At 39.8% G+C, this 14,730-nt stretch overlaps 2 protein-coding genes across 8 annotated transcripts; both read right to left on the minus strand.

The window, feature by feature from the left end:
- Positions 1-530: 530 nt before the first annotated feature.
- On the minus strand, positions 531-11,194 carry LOC107810091 (DEAD-box ATP-dependent RNA helicase 8). Of its 7 annotated transcripts, none has more exons than XM_075238320.1 (5): positions 11,177-11,194; positions 4,018-4,269; positions 3,746-3,926; positions 1,134-1,164; positions 531-1,026 (listed from the first exon to the last, which is right to left on the minus strand). In XM_075238320.1, the coding sequence occupies exons 2-5, from the start codon at positions 4,186-4,188 to the stop codon at positions 948-950; spliced, it is 462 nt and encodes a 153-aa protein (XP_075094421.1). In that variant the 5' UTR covers positions 4,189-4,269; positions 11,177-11,194; the 3' UTR covers positions 531-947. The 7 variants fall into 7 exon arrangements, with proteins under 7 accessions (XP_075094421.1, XP_075094420.1, XP_075094419.1 ...); XM_075238319.1 differs by lacking the exon at positions 11,177-11,194 and adding an exon at positions 10,418-10,549; XM_075238318.1 differs by lacking the exon at positions 11,177-11,194 and adding an exon at positions 9,959-10,097.
- LOC107810090 (uncharacterized) lies at positions 5,856-6,402 on the minus strand. The gene is made up of 2 exons (XM_016634825.1): positions 6,163-6,402; positions 5,856-6,080 (listed from the first exon to the last, which is right to left on the minus strand). Exons 1-2 carry the CDS (start codon positions 6,400-6,402, stop codon positions 5,856-5,858), a joined length of 465 nt encoding a protein of 154 aa, XP_016490311.1.
- Positions 11,195-14,730: the final 3,536 nt, after the last annotated feature.

The raw sequence follows: 14,730 nt of genomic DNA on the forward strand, positions 1-14,730 counted from the left end.
GTCACTGTTTTGCTGCAATAAGGACCGGTCCAGCATAATATACTGGAAATTAGTGCACCTGTGTATGAACTTCCAGCTTATTATGCTGGAACTCCAACACGCGAAAAGTTCCAGCATAATATACTGGAGATTGGAGCACCTGCATATGAACTTCCATCATATTATGTTAGACCGGTATATTATACTGGAACTCCAGTATAATTCAACATAATAATATACTTGAACTCCAACTCCAGTATATTATGCTGGAATATTTTTCGGATTTTAAACAGTGTTTTCGTTCAGGTTTATCTTTACATGAAAAATGGCTAAATTTCGATTACTTTTGAAATTGTGACTATTTTTCAATTACCACTTGTAAATCTGGCTATTTTTTAATTTCTCCCGTAACAAGGGTAAGGAGGATAACCTTTCCCATTCACATTAAGCAGCTAAGCGAACTTTGGAGTCCCTAAGTCCGCTTACTGAGCCCATAATACCGACTTCATTTAGTTCCCAGAATATTTGTTGACATATGAAGCTACTGCTTCCAGTAAAATATCGCAAGCATGCACTAGAATAGTCGAAAGGACAAACTAAAAGGAGAGATTGTCAGATACAGAACCTCTAAAGTTGCCCCCACCTTTTATTTTGACACCCCACTAACACTTTCTAATTAGGCATTCCAACATCCACCAAAATATGCCTATTAGACACACACTGCTTGGCATAAATGTGGGTATCATACACTCTTTTGAGATGTGATTGTAAAAACTTAATGCTGAAATAGGTCCTAATACAAGATGAAAATTAAAAAGGACATAATTTTTTTTTTGTTTTCTTCTCCATCTTGTTTCTTTGTTGTCGCCACATCCTGCCTACCTCCACCACTATCTCCACAACCTCCATCACCACCATCTCCGCCATCATCATATCCACAATGTCCACTATCTTGTTTCTCTAACTGCTCACTGGCAATATATAGCTTGATCTATCTGTGGAGGAATTTGCTTGATCTCTGTTCCTAGTTCTTGTTCAATTCTGTACCTGCAAACGACACATGAAAACTAAATGTCCTTCTATCATTAAAAAGAATGAACTTTATGCATACAGATTGAAGCGATCCTCAAAAGTAATCAGGTTAACAGCTAAACCAAGGTGTCCAAATCTCCCTGACCGCCCAACCTGCAAAAACAATTATCAATGAGGAAATAGCACAAACAGATAGATAAGTTGATAAGCAAGACAAAGATCTGTAGCACATTCCCTGTGCAAATACGTTTCTGAGTTCTTAGGGAAATCAAAATTGATAACATTGACTGCTTGAATATCTATTCCTCTAGTAAACAAATGTGCAACCATCATGAAAGAACAGTGTTACTAAATCAATCAATTAACATAATAGATACTTTACCACACGACACATACTGATCCTGTAACAAAAAAGTCTCAATGAGATTTAGGCATGCATCATGAAAGATCAATTTCAAGATTCACCATCTAAGAACAATGCGGGGATCATTACAGAATAAAGAAATGGATGGCATACCACGTAAGAGTTAAAAGCTTAGCAACACCAAGAACATGGCAACATGGACAATGGAATAGCAACAACAACATACACAGTATTATCCCACACTGTGGGGTTTAAGGAGGTTAGTGTGTACGCAGACCTTACCCCTACCTTGTGAGGATAGAGAGGTTGTTTCCAATAGACCCTCTGCTCAAGAAAGTATAAGTATCACATTAATGAAAATATAGACAAGAAGGGACAGCACCAAAAGCCATATAAAAGCAGAATAAAGACAACAAGATAGTAAGGTGATCCACAATGAAAGAAAACAACGGTTAGTCATAAAAATCTACTACCAACAGAAAGCGAGACTGCATGCCAATAGTACTGTTATGAACACTCTAGACTATCTACTCTACTACCCTAATGCTCGACCTCCGTACCTTCCTATCAAGGGTTATGTCCTCGGTCAACTGAAGTTGCGTCATGTCTTGCCTAATCACCTCTCCCCACCTCCTCTTTGGCCTACCTCTCAACCCCACACCTTCTCACCGGGGCGTCTGTGCTCCTCCTCACATGACCAAACCACCTAAGCCGCGCTTCCCACATCTTGTCCTCAATAGGGGCCACGCACACCTTATCCCGAATAACCTCATTTCTAATCCTATATAACCTGGTGTACCCGCATATCCATCTCAACATCCTCATCTCCGCTACCTTCATCTTTTGGACATGAACGATCTTGACTGGCCAACACTCAGCCCCATACAACATCGTCGGTCTGACCACTACTCTGTAGAACTGACCTTTAAGTTTCGGTGGCACCTACTTGTCACATAAAACACCGGAAGTGAATCTCCATTTCATCCATCCCGCCCCAATACGATGTGTGACATCTTCATCAATCTCCCCATCCCCCTGAATAATAGACCCAAGGTACTTAAAACTTCCTCTCTTAGGGATGACCTGTGAGTCCAGCCTCACCTCCCCTTCCCCTCCTTGACCAAGACAGAATGTGATGTATTTTGTCTTGGTCCTGCTCAACTTGAAACCTTTAGACTCCAGGGTCTGCTTCCATACCTCTAACTGCGCATTCACACCGCCTCGCGTCTCATCAATCAATACAATATCATCTGCAAATAGCATGCACCACGACACCTCCCCTTGGATGTGGCACGTCAGTACGTCCATCGTCAGGGAAAACAAAAAAGGGTTGAGTGCCGACCCTTGATGCAACTCCATCATAACCGGAAAATGGTCAGAGTCCCCACCCGTCGTCCTCTCGGGTCTTTGCTCCATCATACATGTCCTTAATCACCCTAATGTAGGCAACCGGTACACCTTTAGCCTCCAAACATCTCCACAAAACCTCTCTCTGAACTTTATCATACGTGTTTTCTAAGTCGATGAACACCATATGCATGTCCTTCTTCCTCTCCCTATACTGCTACATCAATGATCAATCTCCTAACAAGGTGGATGGCTTCTGTAGTTATACGCTCCGGCATATACCCGAACAGGTTCTCGAAAATAGACACACTCCTCCCCACCCTTAGCTCTACCACTCTTTCCCAGACTTTCATAGTATGGCTAAGCAGCTTGATACCCCGATAGTTATTGCAATTTTGGATATCACCCTTGTTCTTATATACAGGAACCATCGTACTCCACCTCCACTATTCGGGCATCTTCTTCGTTCTAAAAATGACATTAAATGACAATGGAATAGATATTACTGAAAGCCACAAATTCCATTAAGGAAATGCGTAAACTCCAAATAGAATATAGTTAACCCCACAAACAAAACAAAACTCAACCAAAAGAGGTGGGATTACACCCTATTAACACCGACTAAAAAGAGATAACTCCAGTTAGCACTATTTTTTATCAGATAACAAGTATATGTTTGGTCAGATAATAAGTACATGCAATCTGACGCAACAACGGTGCACTTGCAACCAAATGAGTTACACCACAATATACCAGGCGTCAATATGTCTCATGATATTTGTCTACACGAGAACATATTATGAAGAGAATACTGAATAATAAGCCGCGCCTTTTAAGGAATTCTTATGTATTTAAAAGTACTAATCCCTAAATAAGGATGAATCCTAATATCCATATTGAACATGTGGACACATCAACAAGAATTAATAAGAAGCATATTCACCAATCACTAAGTCACATTAACAACAGAAAAGCATAGCAGGTATGAGTACGAGCAGTGTCAAGCAGATGCATTAACCATACCAGTACAAACAAGGTTCCTGCAGGCACCATTGCGGAAGTCATGAAACACCCTGTTCCTATGATCTTGAAGCATCTTGGCATGAATGTAGAAGCATGAATAGCCCAGCTCAGTAATCTTCTTGGCAAGAAGTTCCACTCGATTTACAGAGTTGCAAAAAATAATTGATTGGTTAATTTGAAGCTGCAACCAAGGAAGAACCATATAGAAACAGGTTAGCATGTGCATGTTGAGCTATTTTACACCTATACTCCAGTGTATAACTAGGACTAACCTTTGAGAAGAGAGTGCTAAGGCAGTGAACCTTCTGCCTTTCTTCAACAAAAGCATAAAATTGTGTTATACCCTTGAGTGTAAGTTCATCCATGAGGTTGATAACATATGGCTTGTTCAAATATCTATCTTTAAAGTCCTTGACAATAACACGGAATGTCGCAGAAAACATCAAGATCTGGCGATTTGCAGGTACGAAACGGATCAGCTGCTCAATGGAAGGTTGGAATTCTGGTGAGAGAAGCTTATCAGCCTGAAGGACAAAAGTAGACACAGTTAGAATTTATAATCACGTATGGTGTCTTCCCAGGAAAGGAGAATAAGAGGGTGGGAAGGGCAAGCAGAAAACAATTTATCCAATTCAAATGAAGTCATAATGTTAGAGAAGGTTGCTACAGTATATTTTGTTCTCAAAATATAAATAAAATTGCATCTAGACTTTGTAGGTTATAACTTTAGCAAACTAAATGCTGGCTCTCCCATTGGCAATGATAGTCTGATTTACTTACTCAAGAAAGGATTACCTCATCCATTATAAGCATGGAGCAATCTTTCAAAACGCACACTTCTTTTTTTGCAAGGTCAAGAATTCTTCCAGGAGTTCCAACAAGTAAATGAACTGGCTGATACAGTCTCTTTTGTTTTCGTTAACGGCATCAAGAAGATGCATAAATTATAAAAGAGTGTAGCAATTGTTAGCTCCTTACAAATGTTTATACTAGTAATAGGGAGCTAACAAAATTCAAAAAACTATCAGGGGAGTCAATAGGGGAAAGATAAGCCTAGTTATACAAATACATGAAGCATCTGGCGTTGAGTTGGTGAGGAGATGTCGATACTCCCTCGAAACACCTGCTGTTTCTTTCATTCCAAATGCTCCAAAAAATAGCTGCTGGTATCATCTTCCATACTTTCCTGATGTTGCTATCAACTTTTCAGTAACTCCAAGACTCAAAAGCATCCCTGATATTATGTGACACGACCCATCTAAGCCCAAAGAGTGATATGAACATACTCCATAAATCAGTTGCAATAGGGCATTAAAGAAAAATATGACTGTGAGTTTCTGCCTCCCTCTGACACATGTAGCATCTATTCACAATCTGAAAATTCCTCTTGGCTAAGTTGTCTTGTGTCAGACAAGCCTCACAAAGTGCAGTCCAGTTGAAACAGATGACTTTGGGTGGCAACTTGATTTTCCATATTAACTTCCAAGGCCATTGGTTAGTTATTACATTGTGAGTTCCTCCTAACTTGTAGGCTGCTTTGACTGAGTACTTTCCTCCATCTGAACTATCCCATTTGAACTGGTCCGGTACTAGAATGTTGCTTGAAAAATTATTGAGTGATGAAAGAAGTCTGAGCAGATCCTCATATTCCCAATCTTACAAGTTCCTTCTAAAAGTTATGTTCCATGCGTTGCCCTCTCTACACTGATGAACTGTTGAGTCTTGATCAATAACCATTTGAAAGATAGCAGAGTAGTCATTCCTTAGGGGTGTGTTGTCTAGCCATTTGTCCTTCCAGAATTTTATTTGTTGTCCATCTCCTACTGCGAAGTGGTGATTTTGTGAGAACTCCTCCCAGAGTTTGCATATGCTCTTCCAAACTCCAACTCCATGTGGCGCTCTAGATAGCTTGGTGCACCAGTGGCTTTGAGTTCCATGTTTGGCATTGACAACTTTCTTCCATAGGCTCTGCTCCTCTTATGTATATCTCCATAGCCATTTCATTAGTAAGCATTTGTTGTGCAAAGCTAAATCCCTGACCCCTAGTCTACCTTGGTGCTTTGGTAAGATAATTTTAGACCACTTTACCAGGTGGAACTTGTGACCTTCTTTAGTCCCTTCCCATAGAAAGTTCCCATAGAAAGTTCCTTCTGATCTTATCCAGCTGCTTCAGGACCTTACTAAGCATTGGAAAGAGTGACATCTGGTAGGTTGGGATGCTGTCTAGGACACTACTGATTAGAGTTAGTCTTCCACCCATAGACAAATACTGCAGCTGCCAAGAAGCAAGTTTCTTTTTAAATTTCTCATATAGCTTCTGACCTGAACTTTGCCCCTAGTAGAAGTCCCATGTAAGTAGTTGGTCAACATCCAGTATTGCAGCCTAAAATTCCAGCCAAATCTTCTAAATTATGCACCTCATTAACAGGGTAGATTATACTTTTGAGCATGTTAATGTGAAGACCCGAAATAGCTTCAAATATAAGAAGGGTTAGATTTAGATAGAGCACTTGACTTCTGTCTGCCCCACAGAAAATCAAGGTGTCATCTGCGTAGAGCAGATGAGAAATATTGATTGTGCTTCCTCTTCCAACATCAAAACCTTTCAACCATTGCAACTGCTTAGCTTTATCCAACATCCTACCGAGTCCTTCCATTACTAATATGAATAAGAATGGTGAGAGTGGGTCTTCCTATCTCAATCCCCTCTGTGGAGAGAAAAAACCGACTGGGCTCCTGTTGATTAGAATGGAGTACTTCACAGTGGAGATATTGAACTTGATCCATTTTAACCATCTTTCCCCAAATCCCATTTGCCTGAGAATGGAAATGAGATAGGTCCAATTTAGTTGATCAAAGGCTTTTTCTATGTCCAGCTTACATAGGATCCCTGCATCCCCTTGCTTAAACTGCCAATCGAGGACCTCGTTTGCTATTAGTGAAGCGTCTGTAATCTGCCTTCCTTGTATGAATGCATTCTGTTGATTTGAGACCAATTTTCCCATTACTTTCTTCAACCTTTCAGCTAGGACTTTGGCTATGATCTTGTACACACTGCAAATTAGACTAATTAGTCTGTAGTCCCTTAGCTCCATTGCCCCTTTCTTTTTAGGAATGAGCGCAATGAAAGATGCATTACATGACCTAACCATCCAACAGTGCTGGTGATGGTAACTCATGGCTGCAAGTATGTCATGTTTAATGAACTCCCATGAGTGCTGGTAGAAAGCCATTGTGTACCTGTCGGGTCCTGGTGCTTTGTCGGGAGCAATAGAGCTGATTGCTGCAAGAACCTCCTCTTCATTGAAAGATGCCTCCAACCCCTCCTTTTCTTCTTCGATAATGGTTGCAATTTCTTCAAAATTAGCAGATGGCCTCCAACTTTCCCGCTCAGTGTACAAGTTTTCATAAAAATTCAGTGTCTCCAGCTTTATCTGCTCCCTATCTTCTATGATCTCATCCATGATCATGAGTTCGTCTATGAAATTGCTTCTTCTATGAGAGTTGGCAATCTTCTGGAAGTATTTGGTGTTTTTGTCTCCTTCCTTTAGCCAAAGACACCTTGACTTTTGCCTCCATAAGATTTTTTCTGCTTTGGCTAATTGCCGCAATTCTATCCTTATACTGACCATTTGATTCGCCTCAGATAAAGTCAACTGTCTGTCTTCTGCAGCCTGTTCTAGCGCCATTAGCTCCTCTAGTGCCCTGTTTTTCCTGGTTTCCACTTTCCCAAGCTCTTCCCTGTTCCAGGTAGTGATATCCTTCTTTAGGCTTTTTAGCTTTTGCACAAGGATAAAATCAGCTCTACCAGTGAATGTGTAATTCTGCCACCAGCTCTTTAGTTTGCCTAGAAATCCTTCTGATTGAAGCCACATGTTTTCGAACTTAAAAAAGGAAGGGGTTGCATCCCAGTCACCACTCTCCAAAATAATTGGTCTGTGATCTGAAATCACCTTAGGCAAGGCAATCTGTCTCACAGCATTAAAAGAGTCATTCCACTCATTGGAGATAAGGAATCTGTCAATTCTCGATGCCTGCAAACAATTATCTCCCTTCGACCAGGTATATTGAGCCTCTTGTAAGGGTAAATCAATAACATCTAGGTCCTAAATAATTTCAGAGAACAACTTCATTGCCTTTGATCTGCTGGTACAGTTCAACCTCTCACTCTCAAACCTAACAACGTTGAAGTCACCTCCCACTACCCAGTGATCTTCCCAAAGTCCCGTTATTCCAGCAATCTCACTCCACATTACTTCTCTCTCTGGATTGTTGTGTGGTCCATAGATTCCTGTGAAGCACCATCTGAATACTTCTGTGGTGCTTTCTAACATACAAGAGATGTAATAAGACCCCCGGTGTGCATCTTTTGTCCACCCAATTAGCCCATCTATTCCCCCATAATTGTTGAATCATTCTAGTAGAGCAATCTTCTACCTTAGTCTCCTGCAAACACAAAATATCCACCCTCCACTTCTGAATGAGAGATTTAATGGTGCTTCTTTTCCAATCCTCATTTAACCTCCGCACATTCCAACTCAAGATTTTTAGCTTCATCCAGAACACGAATGGTATTGCCTACCCCTTAACATGCTGCCCTCTTATGTCATAATTAATCCCACATGCTAATCTTTTCCTTTCCCCCAATCCTTTATTCCTCGTCTTCTTCCTTGCCTTTTGTTTTGATTCTTGTTGTTGGATTTGGACTTCTTTTCGTTGCTCCATCCTTAGAATTATGTTCAAAAGATCATGCTCGAACCCTGTCGCATTGACCCCAAATGCCTTGCACGCCTTGACCATAGTGATTTTGGTCCATTTTGAAGTCTCGATTAGGGATGGAGTATCAATAAGTTGTGCGCTGGGACCTCCCTCATACCATGTCAGTGGGAGGGCTTCACATATTGCTTGAGAAGAAAAATTTGTGTCTAAGCTAGTTGCTGGGACCATATCTAGTATCAGCGAATGTATGCGAAGTGGCTTGTGGAGTCTCTCTTCTGGGATCCCTTCATCATCTGCGACTGAAGGGGAGTTACTTGGACTCTGGTTTACCAAAGCCATGGGGCAAAATTGTGTCGTGTTCTGTTCCTTCGAGGATAAGGGTTCAGCTGCCTGTTCTTTTAATTTTGAAGCATTTGGGTCGGGTTTAAGCCCAGTTACCCTCTACACTGCTTTCTCGTTAAAAAGCTTTGACTCCTTTGACTTCCTTGATATGGTCTTCTTACTAATTGGGCCTTTTTTGTAATATTCTTGATCTGCTCCTCGGCCCGAGTTTTGTGATTGATTTGCAAGCCCTTTACCCTTTTTATCAGAGACCAATATAGCTGGTGGCCCTTTTACCTACTGGTTTACCAGATGAACCACCATTCAAATATAAGCTTTCAACATGTCCTTCTATATGTGAGACTGTTCCTGATGCGATGTTCCTGCCAACCTGTCCTTCTACATGTGAGACTGTGTCCGATGCAGGGTTCGAGGTGCCCACTCCTGCCATCTTCACCCTTGCTTCATCGGAAAAGGATTTTTCGGCAGGTCTGATTTTTGTGTGAGCATCTTCTAGTAACGAGATTTCAAAGCCCCAGTCCTTCGTAATCAGCTCCAGGTTTCTTGGTAATTCTTCTCTTCGATTAACCACACAGATACGTGCCCAAAAAAAGTGAACTCTATGTTTAGTGTCATCGTCAATATTGACGAAGCCACCACACTTGTCTCCGATGAACTTGAAAGTGTCCGTCGTCCATGTGTGGATAGGAATTCCAAAAGCTTTCACCCATCGATGCTCCGATTTTGCAGATTTCATATCTGCTCCGGCCACCGGAGACCACCATTTCAAGGTCAATCTTCTTCCATTCCGGAACCAGTCACCAGGTTTGACTCTGTTTGCTTCGAATCTGGAAGGGAACTCAAAAAGGAACTGGTTGTGCTCGATGGGAGTGACCTTGAGACCCGCTGTGATTTGCCATCTGCTTGTGAACCATTTTTGAATTACTTCTGCCTTTGGGCTCAAGCTAAATGGGTCATTGAACTGACCTATGAGGCATTTCGATAGGAAGTTTTCATTTCTGAGCTCTTCGTGGAGTGCTCCATGTCCAACATTGGCATTATTTGTAGTTGGCCAATGTGATATATTAGCAGCTTCCTTATAAGACCTTGATTGATCAGCATAGAGATAAAATCTTGGGTCTACATATGTTCCTAGATAACCTTGTATCATACCTGCTATGTCCCCCCATCCTTTATTGTAATTGCCTTCCGCTATAATGATTGCAGATCTGTTAGCCCCTATGATAGCTTCAATTCTGACGAACCGACCATAACTGTTGAAATTTTGGACAACCTGAAACGTGTATGTTTGCACCTTCCTGCCCCATCTTTTGCAGTTGTTGCCAGTCTGGAGAGAAGCTTCGATCAAAGCTTCGCACACCCACCGGAGGTTGTTGTCATCTATTTTAATCTTGCTTGAGAATCTTCTGCTACGTTCTGTAAAAATATACCATCCCTTAGTTTCCTCTTTGATACTCCTTAATGCAAAAGTTTTGCCACTAGAATTGAAGCTGAGCATTCGATCCATTCAGTTGACAGAGGCAACTGCTGTGACTTCTCTCTTCGTCGGAAGCAATTGAATTCAACAAAATGGTGGAAGTTTAAAGGCTGATGTTGGAATGAACAGGCTACCTTAGTATGTGAAAATGAGGTCCAGAAAACCACTGCTCGCACCGGAAAACACAATTCTGGTAACTGAAAATCCACAAAATTTCGAAGGGCCGAGTCGGAAAGGATAGGCGATCGGCACAGAAGAAAAATCAGACTTGGAAGATGCCGGAAATGGCCTCACGCGCCGGCGCGTAAGCGTTACTCTCACCGGAACCCTAACTTCCGGTGGCGCGTAGCGGCGCGTGGCGGCTTGCCTACCGGAGATCTTCACTGGGGATTGGTCGCTGGGGACCGGAGGACCTTGTGGTGGTGTTGGAATTTGCATAAACCCCACTGTTTAGTCGCCATCTGATCTTCACTGTTCATTGTTCACGCAGATATTCACTGTTCACTGGAGTCCCCATTTAAGTAGCAAGAAGATAAAGCTGGTCCTGGCTGATACAGTCTTATAATGTCATCCTTTAAGCTAGTCCCCCCCGTGGTAACCATAACTTGAATTTTTAAGTGCTTTCCCAGTTCTTTACAAACTTGGGATGTTTGGAAGGCCAATTCTCGAGTTGGGACAAGAATAACAGCTGCATATGAACGCACCAAACAACAGTCAGAAATGAAACTAAAACAGCGTGAACTAATTGCGCATCTAGGGTAAATACTACACCATATTTTCCTCTTAATTTGCAGGGATGCTAAATCTATGTTCGGACCAATTATAAGCTCTGTCATTAGCCCAATGTATCAAACATAGCTTGCTCGTGACCAAAATAAAAGCAAGATACTCACAGCACATCACTTCATGTGAAGCAAAGAAATGTAGCAACATAGACTATATATGATAGGAAAATGCCAGCAACATATGCTTCTTAGTTAAAACTTTCTATGGCAGGTCAACATTGACAATATAATGTAGGCATTACACTTCTAACTCTGAGTGACATAGTTGCTTCATTAATGAGGCCATGGAATGGGCACCCGTCGAAATTTGGAAATGGCTTACATTAACTTAGAACTCTGAATGAGTCAAGAAAATTGATAGAAGGGCTGAACATAGCTCACCAGTAAATAAGCCGGCCCAAGCTTAAGCTCACAACTGTTAAGATTAAACATAAAATTGAACTCAACAAGATTAAATTCAAGTCAACTACATACTGCAAAAAAATTGTTTACGAGAGCCTTTTTCCTTTTCTTTTCATGAACAAGTATTTTAGGAGCATGGGCTTGGATTTATCATTTAAGTTCAAAACTTTTTGATTTGGAAAGGAGATGTCTTTTTGGATATGGGAATTTAAATTCAAAATATTTATTTGCAAGAGCCAAAACTTCAAGAACTAATTGTATTACTTGACATTTTCTTAATTATTAAACTTCCACAATTGTAAATGAAATGCAATAAGCTCCATAGAATTGATCCAAAAAGAATTTTGTTTTAGGTGATTAAAATGTGACATGGAGATACGAAAACCATTACATTACAATTCCTCTAAAGAGAAAAATGGTAATCTACTTGAGGGCAGTGTTGTTAAAGGGTCATCTGAGACGCGCTTAAGTCCTAAATCTCGGTTAAAGCCAGGTTGTGGCTTCGCTTTGCTTAAGTACCCCTTAGTGCCTGCACTAAGGAGATAAGCTTATTTCCTTTAGCTCTGTCTCACATAGAGCAAAAATAGAGAACAAATATAGCTGGTAGACTAATACATGGATTGTTAAAAAGCATTAGGCATGTACTTTTAGTAATTTGGATTAAAAAAAGGACAACCCGGTGCACGAAGCATCCCGCTTTCACACAGGATCCAGAGAAGGGCCGCACCTAAACCATGGATAAGAAAACAAAATTTTAGCATAAAAAACTAGCTCCAAAAAATAAATTAAAAACTAGATCTTTTCATCTAAAATCAGAAATTTAAGGTGGTTTCTGACCTAGATTGATATTATTTTTACTTTACAAATTTCGCTTTATTATAGTTATTTTAAATATTTTGTCCAAATGGGTTCTTTGTGCTTGTAGTTATTTTTTGATGCATTGCACATTTTTTTATATTTTATCTTCATGTGCTTTTCTTTGTTAAAACCCACACTTTAGATCCGCTTTGTGCTTAAAGGCCCAACGGCTTTTTTTTTTTTTTTTTTTTTTTTTTTTAGCTTTTGACTACTCTATTTGAGGAGCCTAAATGCATTTGGACCCAACTCAACTATTTGAGGAAAGGAGCTATGCCATACTATGCAAGCTTTACTAGCAATTCAATCCATGCTCAACACCAACTTTATGTAAAGCTTAGTTTACTTGCAGCCCTAGAGGCACTAGAGAGTTCACAATATAACTATAAGATTCCTAGATAAGAACCTTGAATCGCATTCTTGTCTTGATCAATTTTCTCTAAAGCAGGAATGCAGAAGGCAGCAGTCTTCCCAGTTCCATTTTTGGCCCTAGCCAAAATGTCACTTCCAATTAGAGCAATTGGAATGCTTTCCTCTTGGATTGGAGATGGTCTCTCAAAGCCCTTTTCATAAATTCCCATAAGCAGTTCATGCTTAAGAAAGTAGTCTTCAAACTCATTTCCCTTGGTTGCTGTCACACCCTTCAAGGAAAAGTAGTAGCGAAGCAACCAGTAATGCAAGTCCAAAGCAGAGAAGGATATATAAGCAGAAGGTCAAATGCCATTCGTGTATGCACAACAACCAGAAATAACCTCCTAAACAACACTACATCATCACAGAAATTTTCCTAGAGCCAAAAGAAAAAAGTCAGGGATAAAAAACCACACCAAGTAAGATGGAACGAGAACTCAACACTCAGTGAGTAAAATATCATAACTTAGATGTTATTATATTGTGCATAACATAACGTTAAAGCACGCAAAAGACTATAAATGTAGACTTACAATGCTATGCCACACATCATATGAATAGCCCCGCACTCCTCTAGCACTTGTGTGAATAATACGTGTGAGCACGTGATTTTTGTCCGACGAGAATACTCCTACAAAATTCACAAAAAAAGATTTTCATAATTATTTTATTTAGTTTTATAGAATTTTTAAGAATTTCCTATTAATTAATTGTTTACATTTAGTTGCGCATTTAACATCTTAAAATCATAGGAAAAACACCAAAAAATGTTCGATGATTCAGTGCATAGCATTTTAGACCTTAATTGCATTTAGAATTTAATTACATGAATTAATTGTATTATTAAAAGAAAAAATCACAAAAATTGTTCATTTTTACATTTTTAAACTTTTAGTGTTAAATTAGTATTTTTTTTTATTTTGTTTGTTTAAAATGATTAATTATGTAAATAGTATAAATAGATAATTAGTTTAATTTTACAAATTAGATTGATTTAGGGCTTAATTTAGGATCTTAATCAATTTAATTAGAGTTTAAAATTAAAAAAAAAAACAAAGAAAAGGGGGATTTATGTGGTCTTGTTCGAAATGGGCCAAGAGCATTGGCCCAATTACTCCAAAAAACCCCATAGTAGCCCCAGCCCAAGTCAAAAATCCGACCAAACCCATTAACCTGCCCCAATTTCCCTTTTAATCTGCACCCTTTCTCCCATCTCCATCTAATCCAACAGCCCTTTTTAATTCCCACCACCATATAAAAATCCAATTATAATACCCCCAAAACCCTAAACCTAATTCCCCCATCTCCCAAACAGCGCCCCCACTCCTCCTCCACCTTCTGCCGCGCCACCACCACCCACACTCACCGGAAAATTTCCCTCTAGCCATCACGTGGTCTCTCCTCTCATTACCTTCCACGTGGCCTGACAAATAACAGATTTTGTACAAATCGAATCTTTCTCATTTTCCCTCACGCACTCATCACATCCGAAAATCAATCTGAAGACGAGATTAGGATGAATGGGAGGCGTAGGATTGAGTCTCACTCGATCTACTCCCTCCACTTGTCTTTTACTTGTTTCAAGAGATAGAATTTCGAATTTTTTAGAAAGAGAAAAAAATTTCATGACTTGGAGAGGAAGTATAGAAGATTCTAGAGCTTCTATATATTGGGGGTCGTTTATTTTTTAAGGGGAGATTTTTTTTTAGGGAAAATTTCGGAGAGAAAAAAAATAGAGATAAAGAACTAGGTTTTGGGTTTTTTCTTTTAGATTTTTCACCTTCTGATTTTGGTTCTTGTTTATTCATATATATAAAAATACAAAAAAAGAGTGAGTTTTTTTTTCCTGGTTCCATTTTTACTTCAAATCTATAAAACAAAAATCTTTGTTTCTCCATTTTAATTTTTTTTCGGATTTTGTCTAAATCAATGGAGTTCGATTGAGTTGTTGTTGGTTTCGAGTTTTTCTGGTGCCGTTTGAGGTATGATCGTGG

The sequence above is a fragment of the Nicotiana tabacum genome, chromosome 19 (genome assembly GCF_000715075.1).
Source record: "Nicotiana tabacum cultivar K326 chromosome 19, ASM71507v2, whole genome shotgun sequence".
Classification (NCBI taxonomy): Eukaryota; Viridiplantae; Streptophyta; class Magnoliopsida; order Solanales; family Solanaceae; genus Nicotiana; species Nicotiana tabacum.

Bases quoted from the DNA above. Each gene is read 5' to 3' on its own strand.
- LOC107810090 (XM_016634825.1), bottom strand. From the start codon at position 6,402: ATGGAAGGACTCGGTAGGATGTTGGATAAAGCTAAGCAGTTGCAATGG. The intron at 6,081-6,162 runs GTGCATAATTTA...GACTTCTACTAG, and splicing joins TAATCTACCCTGTTAATGAG to GGGCAAAGTTCAGGTCAGAA.
- LOC107810091 (XM_016634826.2), bottom strand. The intron at 3,927-4,017 runs GTTAGTCCTAGT...CCTTGGTTGCAG, and splicing joins TTAGCACTCTCTTCTCAAAG to CTTCAAATTAACCAATCAAT. The intron at 1,165-3,745 runs GTATGGTTAATG...TTGTTTTTGCAG, and splicing joins CAGGAACCTTGTTTGTACTG to GTTGGGCGGTCAGGGAGATT.